At 49.0% G+C, this 16,508-nt stretch overlaps 1 protein-coding gene across 3 annotated transcripts in view; it reads right to left on the bottom strand.

The window, feature by feature from the left end:
* Positions 1–16,508, bottom strand: part of LOC119446839 (RNA-binding protein Musashi homolog Rbp6) — a 648,548-nt gene that overhangs the window by 14,658 nt on the left and 617,382 nt on the right. For 2 of the 3 annotated variants that reach the window (XM_037711402.2, XM_037711403.2), the window contains 3 exons: positions 14,748–14,801; positions 14,477–14,586; positions 4,231–4,314 (listed from right to left, as the gene is read on the bottom strand). In XM_037711402.2, coding sequence (XP_037567330.1) covers positions 4,273–4,314; positions 14,477–14,586; positions 14,748–14,801 — 206 coding nt within the window. In that variant the 3' untranslated portion in view covers positions 4,231–4,272. The remainder of the gene's footprint in view (positions 1–4,230; positions 4,315–14,476; positions 14,587–14,747; positions 14,802–16,508) is intronic. The other variant, XM_049664456.1, reaches the window with a different exon arrangement.

Genomic DNA, 16,508 nt, shown 5'->3' with positions numbered 1-16,508 from the left:
TCCGAAATCCTCCCATCTCAGAGGCCATATGGCGTCGTGGCGCCTATCTCCCGACTTTAGCGACAGATGGCGCTCGGATCTCTGAAAAAATTTCTCTCGTTAGGCTTAGGCGCGTTCGAATTGAGAACCGATCACGAAAATTCCTCAAGATTAGCCATAACACTCTCTCGGCGAAGCGGCATGAGACTAAGCAAAAGCCGTTTACGCAGTCATTTGCTACGAACGAAGTGAATTCTACAAAAACAACGCCAAATTCAGTTCGAAGCGGGCGGCCGGGACCGCCGCCATGTTTTACGTACAATACGTACACCACGCTAACACGGTAACGTTAGAGAGGTTTAGCTTGTCCGGTAATCGGGTAGAAGCGGGCGGTCGGGGCGTTGGGGCGTGTTGAACCGTAAAAGTGAGCGGCCTGTATGGTGCTGTCACCTGGTGGCGCAGAGCTCAAACTGACAAAAACAGCTAATATTGCAGTAACCAAGTGTATTCTACTTCGCTGCTGATGTAAATTTTCGGCAGCAACACGATTATGCCACTGCCGACATATGAGTGAGATGAGAGAAATATGCAGCATGATCAGGACCCCAAGAAAACGGGACGTCCTTCTTCAAGCGGTCGGTAATGGGACGTGCAATGGTCGCAAAATTCTTTACGAAGCGCCGGAAATAGGAGCACAGCCCTACGAAACTACGAACTCTGAGAAATAGCGTGCGCACGGTAAACGGTATGGGTCGGTTAGCGTTCTGCGCATGCGCACTTCGATCCCGCTATTCCGGTACGCCCGCTATTCCGGTAACCACGCTAAACTAAAACTGTCTAATAAGTGCGCGAGACGCCCAAGTGCACAGCCAATGGAGCGTCGTGAAGTTGGCGGAGGACGAACGCAGGTGTGATAAGGAATGACGAGCAGAAGGTCAGGGCTGTGGGGATCGAAATTGCGGCGGTATAATGACCCCTCCTTGAGGAGAAACATTCGGAGAGAGGCATCACCAGGCGTTGACTCCAGCCGGTCGATGAGGGCTCGTGACCAAGGATCACGGCGTTGCTCGTTGCCGATGTGAAGCAACTGGGACATACAGAAAACGGAAGCGATGGCGTCCGCATCTGCCGGTTCTTCGACGGGGTTGCGGGACAAACAATCTGCATCCTGGTGCAAGCGTCGCATCTTATATACTACGGAGAAGGTATATTCTTCCAGGCGTAAAGCCCAGCGAGCGAATCGTCCTGTGGGGTCCTTGAGCGAGGATAGCCGGCAGTGAGCGTGGTGATCAGTGAAGACACAGAAAGGGCGCCCGTACAAGTATGGACGAAACTTCGCAACTGCCCACACAAGAGCAAGGTACACTGATTGAATAATTGCGCTCGGCGGGTGAAAGAAGTCGGCTGGCATAGGCTATAACGCGATCATGTCCGTGCTGGCGTTGTACTAACACTGCTCCTATGCCGTGACCACTGGCATCAGTTGAGGCAGACAGGTCAAAGTGGGACAGGATTGGGGGCGCGGTAAGGAGAGTAGTGAAATGAGAGAAATATGCAGCATGATCAGGACCCCAAGAAAACGGGACGTCCTTCTTCAAGCGGTCGATAATGGGACGTGCAATGGTCGCAAAATTCTTTACGAAGCGCCGGAAATAGGAGCACAGCCCTACGAAACTACGAACGTCCTTTGTAGACATCGGGACAGGGAAGTTCGTAACAGCGCGAATTTTGTCCGGATCAGGTCGCACGCCTCTGGGATCCACGAGGTATCCAAGAGTTCAACTGGAGACCGGCCCGGCAGAACACGTCAACAATCGCTGAAAGAAGATCGAGATGCGTGTCGAATGTCACATCGCGAAGGCTGGTGGAAGAGGCCGTCCCAATATGACGTAGCAGCTGTGTTGGGAAGTCCCGTGATGTGTTGGGATACCCTGCGACGTTTAGCATGCTCGAGACGGCGGCACTCCTTGAGGATGGTATTGATGGTGGTGACGTTGGTAAACACCAATAAATTGAAGGCGTCGTCAACAATGCCTTTGAGGACGTGGTTAACCTTATCGTCCTCCGACATGTTCGGGTCGGCCTTGCTACAAAGGGCCATGACATCGAGAATGTACGACATGTATAGGACTCGGTAGACGTCTGTACGCGTGTGGCAAGGGCCTTCTTTGCATTGAGTTGGCTATAGATTGTACATCGGTTCTCAGGTAGTGTACAGCTTTCAAAGCATTCAAAAAGCCGAAGTATGAGCAAGGTGACGCACCAACGAAATCTAACAAGTAAATTCCGAATTTATCATGAATTTCCTCTGGATATCTTATGTACGTTTCTGTAATCAATGTCTACATTTAAAATCCCAGAAATGTCCCCTGTATTAAGATATTTCGTTAAAAAACGTTCTTTTTTACCGTCCTACGGACGCCCGAATGTCCGCGAAAGACGTATCCAGAACGCCTTGGACGCCTTTTATTTTACACGGGACGGTCCCTCAGATATCCGCTGCATGTCATCTGGATTTGTGGGGATATCTGATGGATGTCCGAACGTCCGGCGCTAAACATCCATCGGATGTACTATGGATTATTCGTGGTCCATAGGGAAGGACCGAGTAGGTCGAGTTCCACGCGAAAGAAAGGCTCAGTGGGAATATCGATGGGTTGTAAAAGCCCAGCTGGAGCCACGGGAGAAAGCATCCGGCGTTGGCTCAGGTCGCAAGCAGTAACATACCGGCGCACAGAGCGGTAGAGGTCGGACCAGAAGAAACGACGGACCAAAATAAACGGCGCCGGACGCGGTCAAAGCTGCGTGTAACACCGAGATGTCCAGCGGTGGGCGCATCGTAGAATTGTTGGAGCATGATGCATTGAAGGTGCCCCGCGGCTTTTAGCATGCTCAGTCAGCATGCTATGACCAGCATGCTACTGCTGGCCGTACCGGCCAGCAGGAGGTCAGCACCATCAGGACGCAAGTTGCGTTTGTACCGAACTCCGTCGGAAATACAGAAGAGACGAAGGGAAAGATCAGGAGTCGGCGAGCTTAACCGATCCATGATGGTTCGCAGAACGGGATCACGGCGCTGTTCATCGACAATGTTGAGGAAGCCTGAGATGGACATAACGCTGGTGTCGGATTCCAAGCCTGTGGCTTCCGGATGGTCGACAGGGTGGTGTGACCAGGGAGGTAGGTCGGCGTCCTGATGTAAACATCCCGATTTGTACACTACAGAGAAAGTGTACTTTTTTTTTTTTTTTGCAAGCGCAATGCCCACCGCTTAAGACACCCTGTAGGGTCTTTCAACGAGGAGAGTCGGCAGAACGCGTGGTGGTCGGTAATTACGCGGAAATGGCGCCCCAGTAGGTATGGGCGAAACTTCGCTATCGCCCAAACCAGTGCTAGGCGAAAGCGCTGGTTGGCGATAGCGCTATCACTCTCTTTCAGCGATAGCATATTAGTTGCGATCGGCCGTGGACAGAAGACGGCTTGCGTAAGCAATAACGCACACTTGACCACACTGAATCTGGGCAAGAACAGCGCCAATGCCGTGACCACTAGCATCTGCACGGATCTTATAAGCAGTTAATTTGCATTTGCTTGTTGAATTCTTTAGAGTGAATTTTAGGTATCCAGACTTGCAAAGCGCCAGCAAACTTATCAAGTCAATGTGTCTGTGCCCCTTCAAGCTAAAGGTAGTCACTCCAAGTTGTAAGTGTAAGCCACTCTAAGATATTTAAATTTTGTAACATGCATCAGGTGTTCTTCATTGGTATAAGCGAAACTAAAATGGCTATTGTTGCTATTAAAGTTCTTAACCAATGCTCATAACACACAAGCTAAATGAATGATAACATTGGATACATAATTCGAACATATCAGAAAACGCTTCTTTCATATGGAAACCAGAAGCTCAATTTAAGCCTCTAGAACAGGAGGTGCTTTATTCATTTGTGCACCAAACGAAATCCAGGTGCGATATTCATGGGACATCCTTAATGCAATGTCCAAAATAAGACCTCCAAAGGATGTCATTTTGAATTGGCAGTAGGGCAAATTGTATATTACACTGTCATATGGTCATCACATGCACAAGCATTTCACTGGGGATGGCCCCATCTTTACATTCTTTAGCCCTACCTCAACTAAACCCCACTGTGTACATCAGTATAAGTAAAACAAATTCATTCTGTAATGCACATTTCCACGAACTTGTTTAACATCGGATTCAGTCACCGAGTTTGACAGAGAGCCACTCACCTTGCATTGCCCAGGAACAGTAGAGCAAAGAGCAGAGTTCTTTCAGTGGTAGCCATTGGTGAACGCTGCCGCCATCAGAGGGCCCTGCATGGCACAGGCGGCAATCACATTGTTTCATTGAAAGAGTACTAACATAATCTTATGAATCTTTCTTATTAATTCACATATTGAGGTGATGTCTCGGTAAGCAGAATGTTCGGGTGCACATGTATAATGCTATTTCTGGCACATATAACACGGGAAAAGAGCAGAAGAGTGAATGACAATGCATATGCTAGATGTTAAACTAGTGGATTATTGTGTGCATAAAGAAATTCCGACAGAACCCATCTCACGATGAATTTCGATATTGACGTGTTAGCACTAACAAGTGCTGAGCAGTATCGAAGATACATGTATCTTAAATGCTATCTTATATGCTCTTTGGGTATCTTGTATCTGTATCATGATAGGCCTGGCAAGACGTGTGTCAGTATCTGTATTTCCGATACATGAAAGACTGTATCGCGTATCTTAATATACAAGATACTGCTATCGCAACATCACCGTGCGAAACTATAAACGTTGGCTGAACTCCGCTTTTAAAGTTTATACTACTGCCACTAAGCCACCTGAATAGCCATCTAAAGGGGCAGCGACATTCTTTTATCTTTCCGCCAGAGCCCTTCAGCGCGGGCAGGCGATGAGGTCTGCGCGTCCCTATTGGTGGAGCAGAGTCACGTGGTGGCACTCACGCCGTCTCGACAAAAACAAGCGCGCGAACGTCTGCGCGCAGCCGACCTTTTGTTTTCTTGATGTTTTATTTTTACGGACAAGGTAAAACTCCACAGCGGTATTTGCGCCATCATGCAGCGGCTTTTACCGACGTTCTTGTAATTAGATGGCGACCCGCTATCTGGTCGGCAAGCAGAGCAACGATTCCCATCAATTACAAAAGCGACAAGCAAAAACCGCTGACAGTGCAGTGTATAAAACGTTTTCACGGTAAGCAGCTAAATCAGCCCCAACAAATTGTTTCGGAATGAAAATATACTTTGATCAAGAAAGACAAATTTTGAGATTCTAACAGACATTTCATTCAAATGAAACAAGGTTGGTCGGAGAATTTCCAGGCAAACATTCTTGTGCATATATGTGTTTGCTCCTACATTATATAGGTCTATAATAAGAAACTTGCGAATGGATCGAAGTATCTTAAGATACAAATGGAAAGTATCGTATCGGATACAATATCTGCGGTAGCATCTTGTATCTCAAATACGTACTTGTTGCCCGAGTATCTTGTATGATGGTACAATTGCTAAGTATCTTTGCCCAGCCCTGGCACTAACCAATGTAGCGACACACCGTTGCCATCACCGAAACGGGTCATGTCTTCAGACGAGATTGTCTGATTATATATGCCACAGGTTTGATTGGGCCCAGTTCCAGAGCAATTTTAAAGGATATCTTGTTATTAGCGTACAATCGCTGCACGTACTCCGGCGGTGCCAATCCGGTGCCACCAGTTACGCTTCGGCGACCACGACACGCTGGGCCTATCACTCAAACGTCCGTTGTTGGTTGCACTTGTCAAGCGGTTGGCTTTATGAATCACTTGCCTGCCGTCGTCCTGGCGTTACCCTTTGCACGCGAGACGGTCATACGACGACGGTCAGCGTCTCCGGGATGACGTTGACCAAGCGCGCAAAACACACATTCAAGCTCCGCGGCATAAGGAGCATCCATTCTCGGCAGTGCCACTAGATGCATTTCCAGAAAGGAGCCCGCATGACGAGTTTCTCAGCGTTCGCACGCCATGCATTTCGGAGGCCACGCGCCCCTCGACGCTGGATGGCGTTCTTAGCAAAGTGCGAAAGAGGGAATCCCGCTGCAGTACACGCCTAATTGACCCTTTTCGCGGCGCTCCCGTGGGCGCTGCCATGTTTGATCACGTGGCGACGCGTCCATTATACTTGCCTCAGCTGCCTCCGCGTTTACAATGCAAGCGCGTGACGCCGGTGCGGCGCAGCAAACCTCCGTTTCGACGAATATCGTAGACGGTGGCTTTGTGCACGACACGAAGCTTTGGCCACGGCTTTACAGGACATGTAAGTGCTTTCAGAGCTCATTACGCCTTGTCCAAACGGCGCGAGCAGCGGGCACTACCTGATTGTTTATTTTCAGCCTAATCGCCCCGGATGTGCTCTGCACATAGCTTGGAATGTAAATGTCCTGTACTTTGCGGTAGCTTGTAGGAAAGACGCATTATCGCTAGTCCCTCGCTTACTCTGTGGATCGTCGCGAAACGTTCAGCTTTCAACAGTCGTGTCTTGTCGGTGTAGTCGCGGTCACTCATGATTCGGCACATTGGTTCCAAGCGTGCGCCCATTCACTTATTATTGATACGTTGGCGATAGGGTGGGCGTAAGTTTGCGGGCGAGCAGGCGTGGATGTGTGTAGATAACGTGCGAGAAGCTTACTATGCCACTAAGTGGCGCTGCGTCCTTTTGTAACGAGCGGCTCTCCCTCTTGCCGACGTTTCTTTGGATTGTCAAAGTACTGAAAGTTGGGCGAGTTAGTAGCTATTCATCTTGAAACTGCAGCGCGCACACAAGGTTCTTTGGAGGTTAGCTATACAGCGTTGGCGGATGAACTATCTTTTTTGATCCTTGAGGAAAGCCGTGCATGGCGAAGGGCCGGCAACACAGGAAGTCCTTATGCAGCAGCGACGACACAGGTTGATTCCATTCCTTATATGTGAATCACTATTTTTGCAGCGAACTAGCGCGCACTTCTTCCCTTTATCGTTACACATTTTGCAGCACGAATTGGGCACAGTGCATTAGCGAACACCCAGTTTGCATTTCCGACAGCTGATCGCACAGTAGCAGGGCAGAAGCAGTAATGGTTTCGTATTCGTGCGCATTCGCTGAGGCAACGTATGGCGCGCCACCGAAAGCGCTATCTCGTTCCTCTAGAGCAAACTGCTCCGCGAAAAGGGTCAATACATAACTTGTTTCGACGGTAGCAATACGCTTTATTGGTTCGATGCTAAACGCATAAAGGTCGACCGCCATCGTAAGATGGGTTCCGCCGAACTTTTGTTCACACGCTAATTGAGAAGCCACTAGCAATATTTTTGGTGAGGACACTCAGTTTGGCAAGCAAAATATTCATCTGTATCGGCCTTTATTGCCCTTATTGACAACACGCCTACTAATAATTTGTAAACAGCTAAAAGGAACATGAAACACGAATATTTCCAGCAAAATACAATTAGAGATGCAATTATTCCAGTACAGAAAGAAAGTCTGAGGAATATGAAAATATGGAGAATACCACGCGACTACGCAGACACCAGCACCAGACATATATAAATAGCTAACTAAACAAATACATAAATAAATACTCGGTGTTTCTTAGGCCATACAGATTATTTTAGATTGCCTGTGGCAGAAAGCGCCATTCTAATCCTTGAACTAGATTGCTCGAAGAGGCGGACATTACAAGTTCAATAAATCAAGATGAACAATTGACTGATTTACAAAATTTCGTGAAATAATTTTTGTAGCGAAAGCTGCACTGGCCGCATTCTCGCCGTTTCGCTGTGGCCGCACCGCGAGCTGAGCCGTTGCCTAGCAACCGCCGCAGCTGGCTGGCAGCGTCTCTTTCTCTATGGTCTGACCACCCCGCGGCGTCTTAGCGGCGTCTGACCGCGTCTTTCGCCCGGATAACTGCTTCACTGGAGAGAGAGAGAAATACGTTTATTCAGTCATAAAAAAATAGAAAATTGTACTTGTATGAAAAGGCAACCCCAGTGGTTTTTCCGGCGAGGTGCCTAGATTAAGTTAATGGTTTCGCTTCTTATAAGGTAGGTGAGCAAGCTGTCATATATAGCTTTGCGGTGTTGAGGGGTCCCTCTAGGAAGGATCCAGTCATTGAGAGTGGCGACTGAGCTCTGCAGCCCAGCAAGGCAGATTCTTCGCAGTGATGACAGGCCAGGACATGTCCATAGCAAGTGGTGGGCTGTGGCTGGCGCACCCGTGGTGCAAGTTCCGCAGGTGGGGTCAAGCGACTTGTCGATGTATTGGGCTTTGAACGCAGGCGTGACTGCCGTGCCGGTGCGTAGACGGCGGAGTGCCACGCGTTCCCGGCGTGGAAGCCCAGGAGGGAGGGGGTCATGGCCTTCGGGCAGAAGCGCTTGTAGAGCAAGCTTTCTATGCTGTCGGAGCTGCAGGTGAGCATCGACAGCGTCGACATCTTCTGCCGATCGAGCTGTGACGGAAACGGGGCAAGGAGAATAGGGGGTGGGTAAATATGCTCCCCGCGCGAGCGCGTCCGCTCGCTCATTCCCTCCTGCGCCCATATGACTCGGTGTCCAATAAATGTGCAGCTCAGTTCCCTTGTGCCGCAGAAGTGTTGCTTCTTCGTGGATGGCGGTTGCCAGTGGGTGTGCGTCAATCTTGTTAAGTTCACGTATGGCGTCTTGCGAATCGGTGTAAATGTGTAGAGGGCGGTGATGCTTGAGGCGGCCATATCTGGCTGCCTGAGCAACCTCTAGAATCGCTTGTAGTTCTGCACCGGTCGTACTTAATTGTGTGCTATGAGTAGTTGTTGCTGTGTTGCTGCCGTCGCTGTTCGTCCAGGCAGTACTGACGTGATTATGTGAAACAGCAGCATCTGTGTAAATGCATGGAGCTGTACTATCGTTGAGGATGGCTCTGCGGTGATGGTAACGCCTCCGACTTATTTCATTTACTCCCACGTTGCTTGGACGGGGGTGAACAATGGCGGACATCACGGGCAGCCACGGCGCCGAAGGTGTCGGGAGAAGAGGAGCTTGTGGCTTCCGACCGACCTGGGCGAGTATTCTTCGGCCTGAAGACGTAGCGGCTAGCCTCAGCACCTGGGCACATCTTGCGTCCTCCCTTAGTTCTTCAAGTGTGTTAATTTGTGCCTCTGAGTAAAGCACATGGGTTGGGGTATGCTTCGGCAAACCATACGCTATACGTATACTTTGACGATGAGCTGCTTCGAGGCGACGACGCATCGTTACCGTGGTTCGTGTGTAAGGGAAGCCGTACAGAATTCTCGATGTGATGAGATTTTTCGTCATTATAACCAGGGTGTCTTCTCTGAGGCCCCACTTACGACTTGTGAGTCTTCGGAGGAGCCCTTGTGTTGCTCGGCAGCGGCTCAGTGTCTGCTGAAGCCACGCCGTGTGGTTTCCTGTGTCCGATATAGTGAGTCCAAGAATTCTGAGGTCCTGTACTTTTTCGATCGGGCTTCCTTGTATTTGCGGCACATTCATTAAGGCTACTGCTTCTTCCCTCATCTTCTTTGGACCAAGCACAATATACTGTGATTTTGACGGGGAAGGAGAGAGTCTGAGTGCCGAAAGATGACACTGTATTGCATCTAGAGCTGCTTGGATGGCATCTTGCTGCTCACCAAGTGACCCTCCCGTGGTCCATACTGTGATGTCGTCGGCGTATATTGAGTGATGCAACCTGTCTATCTTTGCGAGGTGATACGGGAGACGGTGCATGGCTATATTAAACAGCACAGGGGACAAAACTGAGCCTTGCGGAAGGCCATGTGTGATGTAATGAAGCGGCGAGAATCGATCTCCTATCTTGACTCGAAGAGTGCGGTTTGTCAATAGTGACATGATGTATGTCACTATGCGACCTTCTAGTCCTACTGCGTGCATTTCTTGCAACATAGCATCTACTCCTACGTTGTCAAACGCCTTATGTATATCAACAGTGGCTAGTATTCGAGGGCCTTGCAAGCGCTCAGAGGTTAGATCTTCATGTATCATAAGGAGGCTGTCTTGCGCCGACAAGCGAGCACGGAAGCCTGTTTGTGTGTGATGGAGCTTTCGTTCAACTTCGAGGAACCAGTGAAGTCTTTCGGCCACCATTTTTTCCATGACTTTGCCCAAATGTGATGTTAAGGAAATAGGGCGAAGGTTCGTTGCTATCGTAGCTGGCTTGCCTGGTTTGGGGATAGGAATGACCAGGGAATCCTTCCACCCTTCCGGTACAATTCCGGTTTCCCATACTTCATTAATAAGGTCGAGGAGGTCTGACATTCCTTCATCTGGGAGATTGCGGAGAGTCGTATATGTCAAACCATCAGGTCCAGGTGAACTTCTGCAATTCACTTTCATGAGTGCGTACCGTAGTTCGGCAATAGTGAATGGATGATCAAGCATATGCGTTGCATCGGTATTCAGCTGGCCCTCCATAGTTGATCCGTTGACTGTTGCAGTTTGAACGGCGAGAGGGAAAAACTGGGTAACGAGTTGAGTGGCGAAATCTTGCTCTGATAGTCCCTGTTTGAGGGCAATGCTGCGCGCGGGCTGTTTTGCTTGGGCGGGTTGATCAAGCATAGATGCCAGGTGCCATAAACGAGAAGGATTAGTACGATGGTTTAGTCCACTGCATGTACGATGCCATCGCGAACGGCGTAGCTCCTTCGCGTACCTTCGGGCTGCAGCCTTTGCACGATTATGAATGATGCGAAATGCAACATTTTTTGGGTGACGTTTGGCTTGCTGTTGTGCCCTAAGCCTCGAAGCTATGAGGTTCAGCATGTGCAAGTCCGGAGCAGGATCTTTCCAACGCGTGCGCGTCGCCTTTGTAGCCCTCTGCTTTGCTATTTTTAGTCTGTCCAGGAAGGAACCCGTGCCATCCACGTACAACTTGCGGAAACGGTCCCAGTTTGTCGTGTAAGTCGTTCTAGTCTTTGCGCAGGTTCGACTGATATTCTCTATGCTAAGTAGAATCGGATGATGGTCAGACCCGTCTCTATTTTCTTGTCGTTGCCAACGTAAGCGCAAGTCTTGCGACATCCACGTCAAATCTGGCGTGCTGTCTTGCTGGCCTGCATGTAGCGCTGCTCTCGTGTAGACTCCAAGGACATTGGCGATGTTGAAGTCGCTTTTCTCCATAGCATCTATAAGTGCTCGGCCGCGCGGTGTGTCTATTCGGTAGCCCCACTGGGTATGTGGCGCGTTGAAATCGCCAGCTATAATGATATGTCTAGTAGGACATCTCTGCTTTAGACTCGACACCCAACTCATGTCGTCTCCGGGCTGACAACCAGGTCGTATATAAACTGAAGCAACTGTAAGTCGGAAATTTTCTAATGTCATAGCAACTAGAACGATCTCGCGGTGGGGTGTGCACAAATCTTGAGTGTCGATCTGAACTTGCGGAAGGCGTTTGTCGACGAACACGCCAGCTAAGCCTCTAGCGGTGAGGTCTGAGCCCATGTGGCGGCCCTTCAGCTTGCGTGGTATACAAGGTTGGAGGTATTTGTTGTAGCCAGTCAACTGCAGTGTTGGTGGGGCGTCCATTTCTTGAAGGAGGATCACTGGAATTCGGTTACGTTGTAGACGTAAGGAGAGTTCTGCATGTGCGAGAGTGAAGTTCCGACAGTTCCACTGCAACAAATGCGTTGGGTGATGGATTATATCATAGGGCTGATTCATTTTTGAGCTTGTACTATGATTACCGAGAAGCCGCTAACCCTGGTTCACCTCCTGTTCTTCGAGTCTCGCTACAGTAGACATGCGAGGTTGTGTCTGTCTCTCTAGTGCAAGAATACGAGCTGCCAGTTGGCCCATCGTTTGCTGCATAGTCATGATAGCGCTCTGCATCCGCTCCAGCAGTACTTCGAACCGCCGCCATTGAATATCGAATGAGTCGCGTAATCCAGCTTCGCGTTGTTGCTTAGCTTCGCTAACATCTCTCACTAGCTGTGATAAGCTGGCAGTGGGCAAATTATTGTGCAGACCCGTGTTTTGCAGCTCTTTCATACGGTTCTCTTGGACGAAAGTTTTCTTTATCTGTGGTGAATTAGTCGTGCCCTGGCATTTGACCTCGGTATCTTTCCTTCTCAGCTGTGTCAAGGTGCCTTTGGGCAAAGGTTGCCTTGTAGAGGCGTTTTGGCGCACTTTCGAGTGTGCCTGCGCATCAAGAACTTCCTTTGGTAATTTCTGAACGTCTGTATTATCTTTTTTCTTGGGTTCCGCGACTTCGAATGACGTAGATTTGTTAGCGTGTGTCTCAGTCTTAGTTCTGGCAATTGCCTGGCGGCGTGTGAGTGACGGCTGCACAGCTTGTTTGCGACAAATGAGTAGTTCGCGTTTGTAGTGTGGGCAGCTGGGATCGCCCGTAACATGTTCACCTTGGCAATGTAGACAGCGTGGTTTCGTAGCGGTGCAGATTTCGCCTGCAGTGTGTGTTCCTCCGCATCTGCCACATCGTGCTTCATGTGGGCAAATGTTCGCCTTGTGACCAATCCTTTGACAGTGCGAACACAAGATAGGTGTCGGGCGAAAAGGTTGGACTTGATGCGCAATATACTCCATGCGTACGTGACGCGGGAGCTTATTTCCGGCAAACACCACGAGAACAGTCTGCTTTGTTTTACCAAGTCGGTAGGCATTCAAAATTTTTGGCCCACCTTGCAGGGGGCGAATTGTAGCTCGAATGTCTTCGTCAGTAAATTCTGTGCTTACGCCATATATGACGCCTTTGATCGCGTCTCTCGGAGGAGTGACGTAGGCTTGCACTGGAACAGGGCCGAGTTTCTCTATCTTTAGAAATGGTTGCGTTTCTACATCTGCAGGAATATCCACGGCAATGACGTTTGCGCGAAGCTGTTTGCGGATGGTGGCCGGCGTTTCACTACGGAGGCGTTCTTTGAGCCAGGCGTTTAGCACTGTGTCTGGAATCGACAAAATAGACGCTGCGGTCTTAGGTCTAACTATTATAGTGGTGGTGTCCTGCAAAACTTCATTCGGATAAAGGTTCGCTGTTTCTGTGGCTTTCTTGGCCTGCGCAGGGTCCTTTTCAGTGCGCGTTTGGCTGGTAATCTCAATTTCTTGATCCGAATCTGAGCCGCATTGCAGAGCGTCCTCTGCAAAGCCACGCTTCCAGTGCCGATCGCGCACGTGCTTATCAGCGTCCCGCGGTCGCGGCCGTTTTCCTTGCCTCCGCGTTTGCTGTTCCATGTCCCAATCGGCAGGGTCGTTGGAGTCATCAGCGAGAATAGAAAAAGGGTTTTCTGCTTGCCTTTGCAGTTGAGTCATTTCGACAGCGTCAGCCCAGGAACGCGGCGTGAGCGGGGGCCACTGAGTCGTCAATGTTGGGTCAGGGATTGTAGGCCCAACATGGCTGCTACCTGCCGCATCGCTGGTGGTGATATCCAGAGCGCCTGGTCGATTATCCATGCCCCCTTGGGGGCACAGATAGTCTCGTTAGCTGCCTCTAGACTTCCGGTGGCTGTTTTGGAGGTTCCTCTGGGTCCTGAGTCCCTGCCTCGTCGTAAATTTCAAAAGAAACACGGAGCTGAATTGCGCTCATGCAAGTTGATTGGCTTGGCTTCCTTCACTGGAGAGGGTCCGAAATTCGAAGCGCGGGAAGCTATAGCGTCGGAGACAGAGGAAGAGCTAGCCGTTCGGCTCGCAAAACGCTTGGACTTGTCGGCTTATAATTTATACCTGGCTTGTATCGATGAGTGTATACCTAAGTATAATAATCACAGCTAAATCAAAGGCTAACCAAGTGAAACCAAGACTTAACCAGGCTAAACCAAGCTTTCGCTTTGCATATCTAGGGTTAGCTGAGCTAAGCCGCAGAAATTTTTTTTAAAGTTCACTTTACCGCATATATTGCTGAGAAATGCGGTACTGCGAATTACGAAAATTAACGTTGACGATTAACGCGTCTACATCCCTTGCAAAGACACGATCAACTCCATCTCCCAATCAAGACGTTGCTCCTTTGGGGTCGCACTGCATACGAACAATCTTTGCGACGCATAAACTAGTGCCGCTGCGCAAGTGCTTGCTCTCCAAACTTTTCCTGACATTTACAGCGTCTCTAACCCAGCCCAACCGAACCTAATCTATTATGACTAGGGTTGGCAACCATCCCAAATTTAGCGGGACAGTCTCAACTTGACTCATTAGGGAGATGTACCGACTTCTGTTTGTTTTCTACTGGATAAAAATCAGCAAGCTTATGTCCTTTTGCGCATTCTTCTTTTTTGTGTTCTGTTGCCTCGTCATAGGCGGTTTGTGTCGTGGTTCTAATGCTTTTATAGTTCCTATGCGTTCACAGTAGCTCTATCTGCATACCTGTTGAGCATGTCATGGAAATGTGTGTTTTGTTCTACAGACTGGCAGCTCCCTAATCACGGCAGCTATAATTGGTTAGCGCACACGTGCCACGATGCGCGCGCTCACCATGCTCACGGTGAGCGGGGGAAATCCAGAGGGCTGCGGCGACGTGGCCTGCACGTAGCTGACGCTGTCCTGGCTCGAGCTGTACATGTCCATGGGGCCCGGGCTGTTCGCTGCACACACGCACAGTGCGCTCTTCAATAAAGGTGCACTTACTCATTTATGAACAGAATCACATTTCTCACGCTTTTGGGGCGATGCCCCGTCAAGTGGCAAGGGTTAGTAGCGCAGTTACAGCACGGCAGAAAGTTAGGGAGGCGGTGGGAAGAGGTACCTGAAAGAGCTTGTGTTAGTAGAGGTGGTGACGTCTGCTGCCCGTTGAGTTCCACTGTAACAAAGAAACACAACCGCAGGGTCAGAAAAGCGTCGGTTAAAATTTGTAAGATCGAGGCAGGCCAAACATGGCAAAATATTTGGCACAATGTTTGGCCTCTCGTCAATTGCCGTGATACTGTCCCATCAGATCGTGCAACTAAAACCAACGCGCACGAAAATGAAGCATGATCAATAGAACCAGCACAGCCCTACTGCGATATCAGCATGCTGCAACCATGGGTGTCAGACCTGCTGCTAGAAATGGCGGAGGTGGTCGCTTGCATTTTCGCTTCTGGCCGGCTGCAGAGGTGTCTAGCAACACCATACGCCTTAGCGTTGACAATTTCTCCAAGAAAGTTATCTGAATGGTTGTAATGCCATTGTGATGATGTGTAGCCTTTGTGCAGGCCAAATTAGTTGAAGGATTGAGTTGCCAGCTTCGAATATGAAGCAAAATCTCAGTGCGCTGGTGTCAAAATGTATTTACGGATGTAGTAAACGCTACTGCTATGTCATTGCGCTATACCATTATGAACTGTAATTTATAGCAATGAAAAGTCATTCAACTGCACTAACATAATGCCATTAGTGACGTGCCATGGTGGAAAGTTGAGCGTTGAGCAGGTTGGTGTTGCATTCCCAAAGTTTCGCAGCGCATCAAACACGGACAATAGGAAACGAATGGATACGCACAGCACTGTGAGTAGTGCGTGCACCTTTCCAGTTTTTCCGTGTTTGACGCACTTGGAAACCTTGGTTATGGTTGGCATTAAACTCATGGAAACCATGGAGTTCGAGTGAAAGGACTTGTAAAGGCGGATTTACAGGTGCTTGTCGAGGAGAAGTAGGCGGATGAGATTCCTCAGTCGGAGACTTGCTCGTGTAGCGAAACGCATATGAACGATTTATGTATTGAACAGTAAAAATGCATGACGAAATTAAAATGTGGGTTAAGTTCCCGTTCTGGGAGGTTTCAGATATCGCCAAAACGCATGCATGTTTAGGCGGTGAGTTAGCGGCTAGAAACAACACTATAACAGCCTAACAATTAGATTTAGATCTGATGGAGTGCACACATATTAGAGCATGAAGCTTTTACTTGCACACGTCTGACAAAGTTGTGTTAAATATTTTTCAAGGGTTCCCAGTAAATTATTGCTTATTTTGCATTATATTTCAATTTAACATTGAGACTCTGTCAGATGTGAAATTTCAATCGCACTGCGACCATTTTCATTTTAATGTCTTCTCGGCGCATACCAATGTCAACTATACTGATGACAACTGAAGCGGACTGGCACATCATGAATAAAAATGACGACTTTCTAAATGCTTTTTTTTACATTGTGCAGATGCCCAAAGGAGAGCGAGATATGCTTTTAGTAAAGAGATAAGGTTGGGTTGTGTACATCTGTGCTTATATTGGACGTCGTTATCGAGCAAATAAAAAGTTGACAGTCTCGCTTGTCACCGTTGTCCTTTTTACCTGAGCTGTTGTTCCATCCGGGCTGGTGAGTGCTCTTGGTGAATAGGAACACACCGAAAACGGGACGCTGATAATGAGAAGGGCAGCGCCATCAGGCATTGCGCCGTTTTCGTTACGTGACAGTAAAGCTTGGCATGAAATGTGCTAAGGCGAGGCACGGCGATGTTCCCTTTCGACGACACCACGGCACGCGGTTACGTGAGCATAACGCCTGCAGATATAACCTCAACTGTT

This window comes from Dermacentor silvarum, chromosome 3 (genome assembly GCF_013339745.2).
Source record: "Dermacentor silvarum isolate Dsil-2018 chromosome 3, BIME_Dsil_1.4, whole genome shotgun sequence".
In the NCBI taxonomy this organism is placed as follows: domain Eukaryota; kingdom Metazoa; phylum Arthropoda; class Arachnida; order Ixodida; family Ixodidae; genus Dermacentor; species Dermacentor silvarum.
This window is presented reverse-complemented; position numbering and strand designations above follow the sequence as displayed.